The sequence below is a fragment of the Eubalaena glacialis genome, chromosome X, assembly GCF_028564815.1.
Source record: "Eubalaena glacialis isolate mEubGla1 chromosome X, mEubGla1.1.hap2.+ XY, whole genome shotgun sequence".
NCBI classification, from domain to species: Eukaryota; Metazoa; Chordata; class Mammalia; order Artiodactyla; family Balaenidae; genus Eubalaena; species Eubalaena glacialis.
Window position 1 is genome coordinate 15,070,033 of NC_083736.1, and position 14,337 is coordinate 15,084,369.

Consider the following 14,337-nt stretch of genomic DNA (forward strand, 5'->3'; position numbering starts at 1 on the left):
ACCTACTATTAATAAGTACTAGAAGGATACAAAAATGAATGAGACATAATCTCTGCCATCCAGAGTACATGACTACTAGAGGAAATTATATGGTATTGAATATCAGGTGTCAAGACCTAACTGGTGTGGGGTGTTAGAATGGGGTCAATGTTAGGATTAAACTTCATGGAAAAGGTAGCATTTGAGAAGACCCTGAAGGATGGGGTCGAATTCTGAAAAAGATTACAGGCCGAGGAAACCATGACAGCAAGCACACAGAGGCAGGAGAAAATGGAGTGTATATACATAAATTCAGATACTTCGGTTTGGCTGCAGTGCTTCCATAGACCAGATCTTGAAGGATCTTGAATGTCAGACTAAAATGTTTGAATTTATTCCATACGCAGAGGAAATTATTGAAGGGTTCTGAACAAAGAAATAACATGATCAGAAAGAGCAATGCTTTATGAAGATACGAGGCTGTGTGTGTACAGGATTAATTTCCTCCATTTCTAGAGGTTCCTTCATGGTATACTAGGGGGAGAAAAGCCTGACTTGAGTTTCAAATATAGGATTGCAGGAGTGGGGATGCCTATCACACCCTCCATTTAACTCACCTGTCTGGTCTTTGCAGCAGGTAGACAGATCTGGGAAACTGACTATAAGTAGTTTGTGACTCTGTAGCTGCTATTCCAATATGGTATTTTTCTTAGAGTAAATCAGCACAGCACCTAGCATGTGGAACACAGCTATTGACCCTAGCAAATACTTTTTCCCTCTATACCCATTTTCAAGGGTCATCAGAAGCAATTTGCTTTTGGCACTATGTCAGCTCTCCTGCTCTCTGCCATAAACTGCAGAGATCATTATCATCTTGACACCCCACGGAACATCACACTTGTTCATGTTTTCCTCCTTCGACTGAGGAACTGGAAGTAGCAAGCACGTCAGATGCCTCAGACACAAGCAAGCCAGGGGCAAAAGCCTGGCACTTCATCAGTCAAGGTCCAGTCAGGAAAACAGAAACCACACCAGTTATTTTAAAAGAGAGAATTCAATACAGTGAAGGTATTATAAGACTGACATGGCAAATGGGAAACTGAGGTGACACAGAGATAGTGGCTGCAGAAAGCAGCTGACACTCTGAGGGCAGAACCTAAGAGGGAGCAGCTGGTGCGGAAATGTTTGCAGAGTCCCAGCAATAACAGTGCAGAGTATGGAAGAATAGATGTGGAGCTGACAGACAACAGCTTAATAGCCAGCACAATAGCTAAGGAAAGAATTAGCCAATGAGTCTGGTTCATATTAAATATTGTGAGAAATAAAGAAAATTCCCTATTGCAGACTTTAGTTTTGGAATTCTTTCTTTCTTTTTAAAACATTAGCCTGACTGTGGAACAGCCAATAAAATTACTTGTTTGTACACATCATTACAGAACATTCTCAGGTTGACATTCTCTTGCATGCCTGAGACATTTCATTGTTCAAAGTATAAGCAGACAATGGAATACTACTTGCAATAAAAAGGAACGAATTACTGATACACACAAAAAAGGATGGATCTCAAAGGCATTATGCTGAGTGAAAGAAGCCAGTCTCAAAAGGTATGATTCCATTTATATGACACTTTCAAAAAGACAAAACCATAGTGATGGAGGACAGACTAGGGGTTGCCAGGGGTGGGAGTAGGGGGAGACTGTGACCAGAAAGGGATAGCACGAGGGACTCTGCTGGGATAATGGAAATGTTCTGAGTCCTGACTGGGGTAGGGTTACAGGAGTCTATGCATGTGATAATATTCATAGAGCTGTACTCAAAAAAGAGTCAATTAAAAAAAAGAAAAAAACAGGGGAAAGGTAAAGAAGGAGCACGCATGGCTTGTGTGCAAGAAGGTTTTGCCTTTTTTTTTTTTTTTTTTTAATCTCCTGTGGTAAGGTCAAGTATGACTCTACGGAGCTTTTGCCACATCTGGCCTGAGTTACAAGGGGAAAGTGCCCCTTGGCGTGAGACCGGATGTTCAACAGCTCTTTGGTTACCGCACACCTCGGAGCCCCCAGCTGACGGCAAGGCACAGAGGGTGAGGGAGGAACCTCCCCACGCCTCTGGGCTGTTCTGGGACTCACACTGCCAGCTCCTATGATCTAGGGGAGGGTATCTGTGCTGTTTGCAGCAGTTCAAAGCCTCCTTCTTCCCTGCACTTCAAAGCCTGGCCTGCTTTTCTCCCACTCATGTCTTTTATTTGGTGCTAGCGACCTTTGAGGACTGACGCTGAGTGGACCTTGGCAATGACCCCACTAATTGGCAAAGCTGGCCACAGGGGATGAATAAGAACTGGCAGCAACATCACAGTGACTGTGGTCCAGTGAGCCTTGTTTTGTGTTCTTGACAGTCCAGAGCAGTTCCCGTGCATAAACAACTGAGCAGCGGTGGGAAGTGTGCTTCCTCCCAGCCTCCCTGTAGTCCTCTTTTCCATTCGCATGGAGACTACTTTCCACACATGCTTCAAAATGCAATTTTGTTGTGCTCTGCACATTTAAATTACTTCATTAATAGAATGCCATTAAACAAAGGGTTGCTGAACTTTGAAATACATAAAATCATTTTGCATTCCATCACCCTAAGAATTTTTGTTCAATTCCAGCTGAGATCAAAAGGAGGGAGATTCTCTGCAGTTCCACAGTCTTTCAGAAAGCCTCTCTTAGGGTGAAAACTGCACCACTGCCATTGCCACCGCTGTTCAAGCTCTGCTCAGTAGGGGCAGATCTCCTACACAAAATGTCTATCAATCTATCAACAGAATGGGATTCAAAAGTGAATGAGCACGGTACTCTTTTGTGTGTGGCTTCTTTCGCTCCACATGATTTTTTTGAGGTCAATGTTATATATATCAATGGCATGTTCTTGTTTATTACTGTGTAGTATTCCATGGTATGAATACAGTAGTCCACAACTTGTTTATCCTTTCTGCTGTTGGTGGATATTTCTAGTTAGGGATTTTTTTGGGGGGGGGGAGGCTTTTATGAATAAACTTGCTGTAAATATTTTTGTGAAAGGCTTTTTGTGGACATACTTATATTTCTTACTTCCATATACCTAAGAGGGAATTTAAAGGTAGACATATGTTCTATTGATACAAATAATAAATGCTGGAGAGAATGCGGAGAAAAGGGAACCCTCCTACGCTGTTGGTGGGAATGTAAATTGATGCAGCCACTATGGAGAACACTATGGAGGTTCCTTAAAAAACTAAAAACAGAGGTACCATATGATCCAGCAATCCTACTCCTGGGCATATATCTGAAGAAAACTCTAATTCAAAAAGATACTTGCACCCCAATGTTTATAGCAGCACTATTCACAATAGCCAAGACATGGAAACAACCTAAGTGTCCATCAACAGATGAATGCATAAAGAAGATGTGGCACATATATACAATGGAATATTACTCAGCCATAGAAAGAAACAAAACTGAGTTATTTGTAGTGAGGTGGATGGACCTAGAGTCTGTCATACAGAGTGAAGTAAGTCAGAAAGAGAAAAACAAATACCGTATGCTAACACATATATGTAGAATCTAACAAAAAAATGGTTCTCACGAACCTAGGGACAGGACAGGAATAAAGATGCAGACGTAGAGAATGGACTTGAGGACACGGGGAGGGGAAGGGTAAGCTGGGACGAAGTGAGAGAGTGGCACGGACATATATACACTACCAAATGTAAAATAGCTAGCTAGTGGGAAGCAGCCGCATAGCACAGGGAGATCAGCTCAGTGCTTTGTGACCACCCAGAGGGGTAGGATATGGAGGGTGGGAGGGGGGGGAGATGCAAGAGGGAGGGGATAGGGGGATATATGTATACGTATAGCTGATTCACTGTGTTATACAGCAGAAACTAACACAACACTGTAAAGCAACTATACTCCAATAAAAAAGATGTTTTAATAAATAAATAAATAAATAAAAGAAATAAAGGTATGACTTGGAAAAGCAGACATGACAATGATAAGGCCATTTTTCCCAGTCCTGAATATTTGTGTATTTTAGCACTTTAAATAGATATTAGTGTATACAGTGGTTAAAAGAAGAACTCAGTAGGCACCTATTCCCAAATATCTTCCTCTTAGCCTACAACCACTGTCCAGAATTCTGCTTGAGAGATTTATTCCTTTGGGTTTATCACCAGGAGTTCTCAGCATGTTGATGTGAGCTCATCTGCAGGCTTCTTTCCAGCCTCGCAACTGGCTGGGAGAGTGGTCTGAAGGGTTTGGGCACATGGGGTGCTGCATTCAGGCCCTCTGCGGAAGTGTGAAGGCCTTGCTTTGCCTGGGAAAGAGTGTTGACAAAGGAGGAACCAGGAAAGGAACAGGGAAAGCCTAGGATGGGCCCTAAACTTTGACTTACCTCATTGTTTTGTTTTCCCCATGGTTGTACACTTTGGTAAAGGTTGGAGTTGAGAAGAAACGAAAGGGAGATGCACAGTAGGAGTTTAACATGATGTTATTGAACAGGTTTGGAAGATAGGAGCCCAGTGTGAGCCAGTAGGAGACTTTGGGACATTCTCAAGGGAATAACAGTGCTATGTAATTGTAGCAGTAAGAGCGATATGTGAAGAAGGTATTGCCAGACTCTTTTAAGCCTTCCAGAAAGATCAAAGCACTTCATATTTATGTACAACACATACACACACTCCAGTGAAGAAAAATCTGAGGCAGCCAAGTTCCCCTCTATCTCACAGACAGGCCATAATATGTGCAGAAATGCAAAGACTCGGTCTAAGGACAACAAGCCCCAGGGTAGAATGAGAATAAGATCTCAGATCACCTACTAGGAACCCAGCGTGGCTTGTAATGGACATCTTCGCTCTAAGGTTTTATTCCTGTATTCAAATGTGCCACAGCATCCATTCTCTAGTAAACATTTCTCATGTTTAAGACAGCATGATAGTAATAAATCAGCTCTGAAAGTCTACTGGTATAAATGCCATGTGGTATCGGTTAGATCACAAACCAAAACCAATTTTTCAAAACACTTCCTGCTGGAATTCCCACAACATTTTAACAGATGTCTTTTGGAAAGTTTTGAAGCAAAACAAGCCCCCATCAGCGTATGAAATAAAACCAAAAAGAAAGTAAACTGTGGACGGATTATTTTTTTTCTTTTGGCAGTAAGAGAAAGATTGGAGAAAGTCTTGAGATCTTTGGAGAAATATTTGTTCATAGCCACAAAAGTGGAGAAATGAACTTTTCTCTCACACACACACCACAAGGAGAAACTGGGGTTTGGAAAAAATTCCTTCATTATTCACCAAAGAAATTTCTTTGACAGCTTTTGAGTATAATGTCTGTTATTTCTTGTTCTGAACACTGGTTATAACTCCAGCTTTTGTTGAAGCAGTTCCACAGGAAGCTAGGGTAACGGTTTGAGGCTATAACTAATGGGGCCAGCAGGGACAGAAATGCAGTGAAAGCATCAAAGAAGCATCTTTTGTCAGGGACAAGATGACTGGTGGTGGCTGATTCTAAAATGGTGCAGTATGGACTCTGAGGCCTCTCAAAATCAGTGGGAGGGCCAGAGTGGAAGCCTGGAAAAGGAAGGAGATATTTCTTTTTGCACTTTTCTTCAATGTTTTGTTATGAAAAATTTCATGAAAAGTACAGAAAAGTCAAAAGAACCGTACAGTGAACATGCATATAACTCATGAAGGAGATACTAGTTTTCATCTGACAATTTGTTTATACTGGGGCTGATTTTGACCCTCATCAAAGAAATGCTTTTGAATGAATGAATGAGTGGTCTAACAATCTTGCCACACACTTATTCTGGGGAAGCCAATGTTGTTCACTGCTACTCGTGCATGGAGTAATAATTCCAAAAGCAGATTTCCCCATGGGTCTGCTTCTATCATCTGTTGTTTTGGATGCTTCTTGTTCATGCTGATTTGTCTCCTCCTTGCCTTGTTATCTTTGACTTTGTGCTGGATGTTATACTGAAAAATTATATGTAGAAATAATTTGACAGTTTCTTTATAGAAGATTTTTGTTTGCTTATGCCAGGCACACGGGGGTGTTAGCAGTACAACAAATATTTACTGAGTATTACTGAGGCAGTAGGAATACAGTTATGAACAAGAAATGGTTCCTGCCCTTACAAGTCTTAGTCTGAATAAGCAATAGGATTAATTTAAATAGAGCCTTTAAAGAATAAGTTAGTTCACACAAGTTTGATCAGCATGTAGCCTTTCCTAACCTTATCCATCTACGTTAAGGAATAGCATGCTGGGCCATGCAGAGATACCCCAAGGTAGCAGTTCTCTTGCAGTTTTATTTCTTAGATAATTTAAGAAAAAACTGTATGAACTGACTATTGTATTCGCCATATAAAAACCTAATCAGAAATAATCAGAATGATTTTATTTCCTTTGACCAAATACCCAGGAAAGAGGATGCTTTAAAACACTTCGCTAGGGATTTCCCTTGTGGCGCAGTGGTTAAGAATCCACCTGCCAATGCAGGGGACACCGGTTCGAGCCCTGGTCCGGGAAGATCCCACATGCCACGGAGCAACTAAGCCCATGCGCCACAACTACTGGAGCCCACACACCTAGAGCCCGTGCTCCGCAACAAGAGAAGCCACTGCAATGAGAAGTCCGCGCACTGCAACGAAGAGTAGCCCCCGCTTGCCGCAACTAGAGAAAGCCTGCGCGCAGCAACGAAGACCCAAGGCAGCCAAAAATAAATAAATAAATAAACAAATAAATAAAAATAAATGTATATTAAAAAAACACTGTGCTAAGGCAGTTACTAATTCATGGCAAGAATAAAACCATAGCCCATGTGAATATTATAAACTTAAATACTCTACATAGACAGACCATCTGCAGGGGCTTGAGTGCTTGTGTCTAGGTGGTGGAACTAAAGAACACAATCCTTCCACACACGAGCTCAAGAGTGCCTAGTTTCAGCCCTCACAAGCTGGAGGTTGGAGCTACTATCAAAAGAGTGGATTGTACACCTGAAAACTAACACAATATTGTAAATACTTCCATTTAAAAAATTAAATTAAATTTTAAAAAAGAGTGGAGAGGCTGATTAGCTGAGAAGGAATCTTCTGTGGAGTGTAACCCACACAGACCTTGATTTAATGATGGTGACCAAAACTGAATGGTCTGAGCTCTCTCTCTGGACTTGCCATCCTTAGTCATTTCCAGGTGTTACCTCATGCTTGTTTAATGGGATGGGGGCGTTTCTCAAACAGATGAGAAATAAAAACCACTCCTCATCCCTCACTCCTGGAAAAAATACTCAACAGGAAAGCTGACTAAGGAGATTTAAGACAAACTACCAAAATTACTATATTAATATCACTAATATATTTTCTGCCTTGCAGTTTCCTCCTGTGTAATTTTTTGAAATCCTTTCACGAGACACCTTTTGTTTCTTGGAAACAGGTTCGATTTCCATGTAGGCTTTGCATTCAGATTCCTTTTCCTACTTCCATGAGTTCTCTCTCTATTTTGCACACTACAGCATCTTACTCGAGACCTGCACATCACTACCTATGACTGATTCTTATGACAGAGCCAAGTTAGTCTCTGGCCACATATACCACATCTGTCAAAATGATCGCTTTCAACGTGGGAGCCACAGACCCTATGAAATTATCTTCTTAAATAAGATCTAGATCAAAGTTAACTGGGCCTGAGGGGATGGCATTTGCTTTGCTTAAAAGTTAATGAGCAACCCTGTCAGTTAAAATTTAGAAACTTAGAACAGAATTAGACCTTGAGTGTTCCTCCCCTCTGAAACACGTCTGCCATAGGCTTAAGAAGAACTAGAACTGCATACACCAATGCTAAGCCTCTGATGGAACCGAGCATTGCTTGTGGTTTCCTCTATTTGTTTTCACCTATTTGCACTAAGATGGTAAGTACCCTTGGAGTCTGTGGTGTCTGCTTCCTCCTGAGATCTTGAGCATGACCCTTACTTTATTTGGGTTTCCCATCACTGTTAAGACACACAGAGCTGGTATCATTCAAGTGCACAAATAATTTATTGAGTTCTTGCAATGAGGAGGCATTTTGCTGACATCATGGAAGACTGAAAGGAAAATTAAATATGGCCCCTGACCTCTAGGAATTCATAATCTAATAGATGAAAAAACACATCCAGGGATAATTCATGTTACAGTAAAGCAATGCTATATGGAAAGTGCTGTACTAGAGGGCTAACTGAATCCAAAGCTGACATGGTTTAGAGTTTAAAAGAGTTTCACTGTCCTTCTCAAGTAGATCCTGCAAAGGGGATTCTGGTTACTAGATTAGTCTCCTAACAGGATTGGCTACATGATTTGTGGGGCCCAGTGCAAAATGAAAATGCAGGACCCATTACTCAACAACTAAGAATTTCAAGACAGTGACAGCATCTAAACAAGCATGGAGCCCTTCTGAGCGTGGGGCCCTATGTGACTACACAGGTCACATGCCCATGAAACCGGCCCTGTCTTCAAATATAGACTATGAATATGAGGAAGGGGCAAATTCTGAGCAGTCCAGAGGAGGAAATAATACACAAGAAATTTTCTTCCAAAGAGTTCACAGGAAAATAAACTCACTCTAAGAAGATAATTCAGTCTCTCCCAAATTAGCAAATGGGATTGGGATCTAAAAGATATAAAGTTACAATTTACAAAGACAATTTCACAGATATTTTACAGCTACACGGTAAGGATAATAATAATAGGAACAGTAGCTGACACTAACCCATAGAGCTTCTTAAGTGCCCGGATTCTTCTAAGCCTATTCTGTGTATTTACTCATTTAATCCTCAAAATGGCCCTGGAAGGTAGATACTATTCTTTTCCTATCTTAAGGATAAGAAAACTGACCTTAGAGCCCCTGGTCACACAGCAAATAAGTGGTAGAAGCAGGATTCGAACTCAGTCTAGCTCCAGAATCTGTGCTCTTAACCACTATTTATGCTACTTCTCATAAAACCAAGACGCATTCAGAAGGAAGGAAGGGAGTGACCCCAGTATATTCATTCATTAATATCATAGATTTGACTTAACCAGATACTGTGTGTTGTGTGCATGTTTTTAATTTTTTCTTTTTTTGCATTTCATGTTCATAGTTTAACAGCACCCGTTCGCCCTCCCCCACTGAATGTTGCCACATGACCCCATGGAGTAGAAAGGTACTGGTTCTGAGAACGATCCGTCACAGCCTATCCCATTCTCTCTATACACTTTCACTTTCTTCTCTCTTTCTTTATGGCAAACTGTGTTGTTTCTAACTAACTAACAGGTATTCTTTTAAATCAATTTAAAGAGTGGTATTTTCCTAACTTGAATTAAATAAAATATAAAGTAGACAGTAATATCATTGGCTTTTACATCCCCCCCTCCTCCAAGCTGCAAGGCTCTGTTCAAGGCGTCACCTAACACCATCCCTGGACTCTGTAGTTTGGAGAAAAGAAATTTCAACTTGCCCTATATTTGTTAGAACTGTAACGGTTCAGCTTCTCAAAGCAAAAGAGAACAGGACAAAAGGATTCTCCGTCAGCCAATTGTCCCTGTCACCATTAAATAAAAAGTGCTTTTGGCTGCCGGCCAGAGCCTGCAGTCAGGTCACTATTCTTTCTTTGTTTCCCAGTCCATTGTTATTCAAGGAAGGAATCGCCTACAAAATGTGGACTGTGGTGTGTGTGGGGGGGCAGGGGGTTCTCTCCAGCTCCTGCTCTCTCCCCCTCTCTGTCTCTCTGCACACACCAAACCGTTTTGTTTCCTTTTTGGAAGTTACCTAGGAAACAAAGTCTTTTGTGCTCCAACTTTATTTGAGCTATTTGCTTTGCTGGGAATCTGCACAAAAGCTGAAGAGAGAAAGAAGGTTGCAATGTTTTACTAAAAATGTTCATGGCGAACACCTTTTTCTCAAGGGGGGTAAACATATCCTGTTGGGTGTGTTGGGGGGCTTTGCAGATACCTCTGACAAGGTAAGCAAATGCTGGGGGTTAGTTTAAAACAAGTGGCTCTGGAATCTTCTCTTTAAGGGGACTTTGACAATACGTGAAATCCTGAGTCAACAGGGCACGATGCTTCCAAATGTGAGAATGAGAATTTTTTTTTAATGATCCTGATTTTAGGACAATATTTTTAAAACCTAACTGGAATAAGAGGGAAAAATGCTTATTTTATACAAACAGCCACCTTCCAACAAATTGTGGGAAGAAATAAAATTAGGTTCAGCAGCAAAAACTAAGTCTTTTAATAATCTGGTTTAGAAACCCAACCCTGAAATCAAACTTGGGATGGAGCCTTTTTAATAATCTGGGCTAGGAGCCCAACCCTGAAATAAAAGTTAGACAATATTAAAATCGATCAAAGGTTTGGATGGAGAATTTGCAAACATCACATGGAAGTCAAGGTCTTTAAATACACAGCTGGAAGAAAAGCTTCGCACTGCGAAGCTGAAAGAAAATAAACTAGGACTATTTTACTCTTCGGAATTTGAAAATGAAACCCACTTGAATCTTCCCCCCCAGTAACAGTATTTGTATTTTCCACTATCGTCGGTGGGAGGAGATTCTTCACTTTTGCTTTTCCATGTGCATAGTGTTGACAAAACTGCATTTTAAAATGTCATTCACAAATGCCATCATCCTGCAGTAAAATTAACTCCGTGTATTTGAATCTGGCCTCTCAGATTAGGTCGGCTTGTCCTTCTGGTGATGTGTTCTGGAATGTCTCCTGACTCCAGGCTTTCTGGCCAGTTTTCCAAACCTTTTCATAGGCATCTAAATCATCTTCTCCCTTTGATCCTAGTCACCTAGAGCTTTCAAGAGTTTGAGTAGGAATTTATGGTGAGACAGCTATCCAGAAAGTGAATCTACCTCTCAACGGATTAGAGACTCACATCTTTCTTCAGTTTGAAGTTTGGGGATTTCTGGCTACCTTGTCTCTCCTCTTAATTCCCTTTGACCCGAAAAGCATGTTTAGCCTATTTTTTTTCTTTTGTGTTGCTTGACTATTGAAATCGTAACTTTCAATTAGTTGTACTTACTAACTATGTCTAGGAATTCTTCCTTTGACCTGAAAGCTTATTTGTGACCTCATTTTTCTTAACTCAGAAATATATATGTGCTTATGTATAAACCCTGATGGCTCAGTCTGAATCTGAATGTACTTCGTTTGCAGTCCCATCCCCCGGAGGACGAAGATACAGATGTCATGCTAGGGCAGAGGCCGAAAAACCCAGTACACAATATCCCTTCAACACTGGACAAGCAGACCAACTGGAGCAAAGCACTACCTCTCCCGACGCCGGAGGAGAAGATGAAACAAGATGCCCAAGTGATTTCTTCTTGCATTATTCCCATCAATGTCACTGGTATTGTTCTGTTCTTTTCTTAGGGGCAGTCGGGTCAGAATATTCCACGTATTAAATATGGTCAAAATCTGTGCTGCTTGGTGCACCAGTTAAGAATACGTTTTGTAAACAAATGATAACTTTTTCATCAGAATACGACCCAGAAGATGTTCAATATGCTTTTATCAGGTTTTGAACATCAATTTGCATATGTTCCGCTGGGCTGCTTGTTATGTAAATGATGGACAGTTTCTTTTTGAAAAAAAAAAAGTCACCAAATAGCTCTCTGGCCATAGCTGACTGAAATAATGGAGAAAGCGGCAGTGATTAATCATATGATAATGATGCGTGGCACTGCAAGAGAGAAAACAGCAAGCCCCAGGTTTCTAAAACCGCAAGTAATGATCCTGTAGACCAACTATAAAATCTGTTTTCATGCTTCCTTGGATGGAGGTAGGCTTGTTTAAAAGATCGTTTAGACTTCTGCATTGATTTGGGGAATTTTTGACCTAAAAAATACATGGATTCATAGGTGAAGGCTGAATTCTACTCTAAACGCAGCAAGCCTGGCTTCCATTCACGCTCTGCTTTCCTCCTCCTGTGTATATTGAGAGTTTGGATATTAGTCTAGGTCGAAGGCAAGCCTGAGTGGACTTTTCTTGAAAAGTTTACTGGCAGCAATTGTAAAATCCAGAATTGGTGATCTTAGAATGTGGTAACCTTAGTTGTAAGTAAAATAATGCTATAAAATATTCTAACTTTCAAAGATAGAAATTAAATGATCTACCCATTGGGCTTTCTTTAAGCATCTCTAATAGTTAAATTCTAACTTATTCTTATATTGAAAATCTCAGAATGGCCATTTTATGACTGATTTCCATCCTGGTACCTTGTAACTAAAGATTGTATGTTGCTCGAGATGCATTTTGGACATTGCTATTATTAACGTCACTCAAGTTTGTCTCATATAAAGTGGGGAGCAATTGGTGACCAGGTATCAGGGGAGATATTATTTTCTTCCTGACAAAAGGAGTTCTAGTTGATCGGCTGGTTGTGAGCTGGGACTTAATTTTCCTGATGACCTATTCAACTTGTAGGATAAAGTATTCTAAAGATGTGCACTTTATCTGATCTCCGTAATCTAAATGAGATGGCTTAGGGGAGTTCAGCTGTCAAAATGAATCATTTTGGCATCCTCTTAAACTAACTTTCAGTTCTGGGAACATCTGATTATTAGCAGCACCTGCTTTCTTCATGGCACTGTAAGTAAAATCTTGTTTTCAAATTTAGTCTTTCGATTATGGGTCTTGTGATTCAGGAAAAGGGAAGATCTCTCCTTCTGCTTTATTTCAGGAACTCTCAGACTAAAGCCTAGATTATATGTTGATTTCAAGAGCTTTAATGAGAAAGTTGTTAATTATGTCCATATGACACAAAATACCTGTGCCTGTAACATAATTATTATGATCAAAAGGAAGGATTTTAATCTTTGGTTAGAACTAAAAAAGGAAAATTTCATTAGTATGAATTCTGATAGTATTGAAATTATTCATCATATGATATCTCACACAGATTTTTCAACATGAGTTCTACAAACTGTTGTCACTGTAAAGCTAAGCAGAACTCAAACTGCTTTACTGCATAGCTGAACCAAAGTTTAACATGCCATCCTGCCCCATGTTTAACAATCAGGATACATGATGAAGCAACCAGATTCCAAAGCACTTTTGGCTTATGGCTTTCTGAAGCAGTGCTCACTCTGAAAAATTCCTGGTACATGCCTGTGCCAGGCAGGAGTTCAAGTTCCTCACCTCCTCCTTCATCATTCTAGTTTTGATAGGACTTAATGTAGTGTGTCAATAATGTAATTATGGAAAGAGAAACTAACAAGCATCAAGGTTTCCCCCGTGATTTTACAAAAGAAAACAGACACGTGTAAAGACTGGGAATTCCAGCTTTACTTACAATTGGTACAGAAGGTAGGTCCACTTAAGTGAAGAACTGAAGACTGCCTTTTATTTTTATTTTATATTGATAAGACACTGCTGCTAAACCAAAATGTGTCCAATTTAGTCAGCAGAGGAAAGTAGACAGTTACATGATGATTTTAAAAACACATCTCTAGGCTGTTGTTTCGAGAGAGAGAGAGAGAGAGAGAGAGAGAGAGAGAGAGAGAGAGAGAGAGAGTGTGTGTAGGGCTTGGGCAGAGTGCAGAGTGGAAAAAAACCCTCACAATGACACTTTTAATGCAGAAATGGGTCAGGATATGTTAGCTGAACTAATTCAGGTTAACATCTTGGCTATGTATCTACTATGCAAAGATATCAGCTTCAGAGAGCCCAGAAAGAGACCAGCAAATAGTAGTAACTAAAGGTTGTTAAGTCCTTAAGGAGCCGTTTCTGTGTGAGAGTGATTCTTTGATGTTATTTTTCTCTCCTCTTTCTTTTGATTTTCCTTCTTTGCTTGTTACTTTTGGCAGTGCAAGCTGTTGTGGAGAGCTGCATTTAGAAGTAAAGCTTAATGTACTGCAGCATAATTTAAATAAGAGCTAAATAAGGGCTCCCTTATATTTGTTCACAGGCTTAATCCAAACTCTTCCTTTAGTTCCAATCAATAAATATCACTGTGTTCCAAGCAAATGAAAATTTGTTTGCCATTTCTAAAGGCTAATGAGACCTATTTGTGGGTTGCAGGAGTTGGTTTTGACAGAGAGGCTAGTATACGCTGCTCTCTTGTTCATTCACAATCCGTACTACAGCGGAGACGAAAACTGAGAAGGAGGAAAACCATCTCGGGTATCCCCAGAAGAGTCCAACAAGAAATAGGTGTGGTATAAAACTATTAATGGTTAACATTCTGTCGGGTGCCGATTATAAGGAGACGAAATGGAAGCCAGCCTTTAACCAGCTTCCTTAAAAATAGTCAACGTTGTAACTCGTAGAGGTTTTGAAATGATGTGTACTTGTTTTGTGTTCAGTAAGCCAGGTGGTATT

General features: G+C 40.3%; 1 protein-coding gene and 1 long non-coding RNA gene across 9 annotated transcripts in view; one reads left to right on the forward strand and one right to left on the reverse strand.

Annotated features, from left to right (window-relative positions):
* The window catches only part of NHS (NHS actin remodeling regulator), a 339,549-nt gene that overhangs the window by 316,817 nt on the left and 8,395 nt on the right, over positions 1–14,337 (forward strand). For 6 of the 7 annotated variants that reach the window (XM_061179364.1, XM_061179366.1, XM_061179369.1 and 3 more), the window contains 3 exons: positions 9,111–9,173; positions 11,173–11,365; positions 14,038–14,169. In XM_061179364.1, the coding sequence (XP_061035347.1) occupies positions 9,111–9,173; positions 11,173–11,365; positions 14,038–14,169 (388 nt within the window). The remainder of the gene's footprint in view (positions 1–9,110; positions 9,174–11,172; positions 11,366–14,037; positions 14,170–14,337) is intronic. The other variant, XM_061179367.1, reaches the window with a different exon arrangement.
* Positions 1–14,337, reverse strand: part of LOC133082679 (uncharacterized) — a 91,850-nt gene that overhangs the window by 65,753 nt on the left and 11,760 nt on the right. The gene's annotated exons all lie outside the window — the stretch shown is intronic.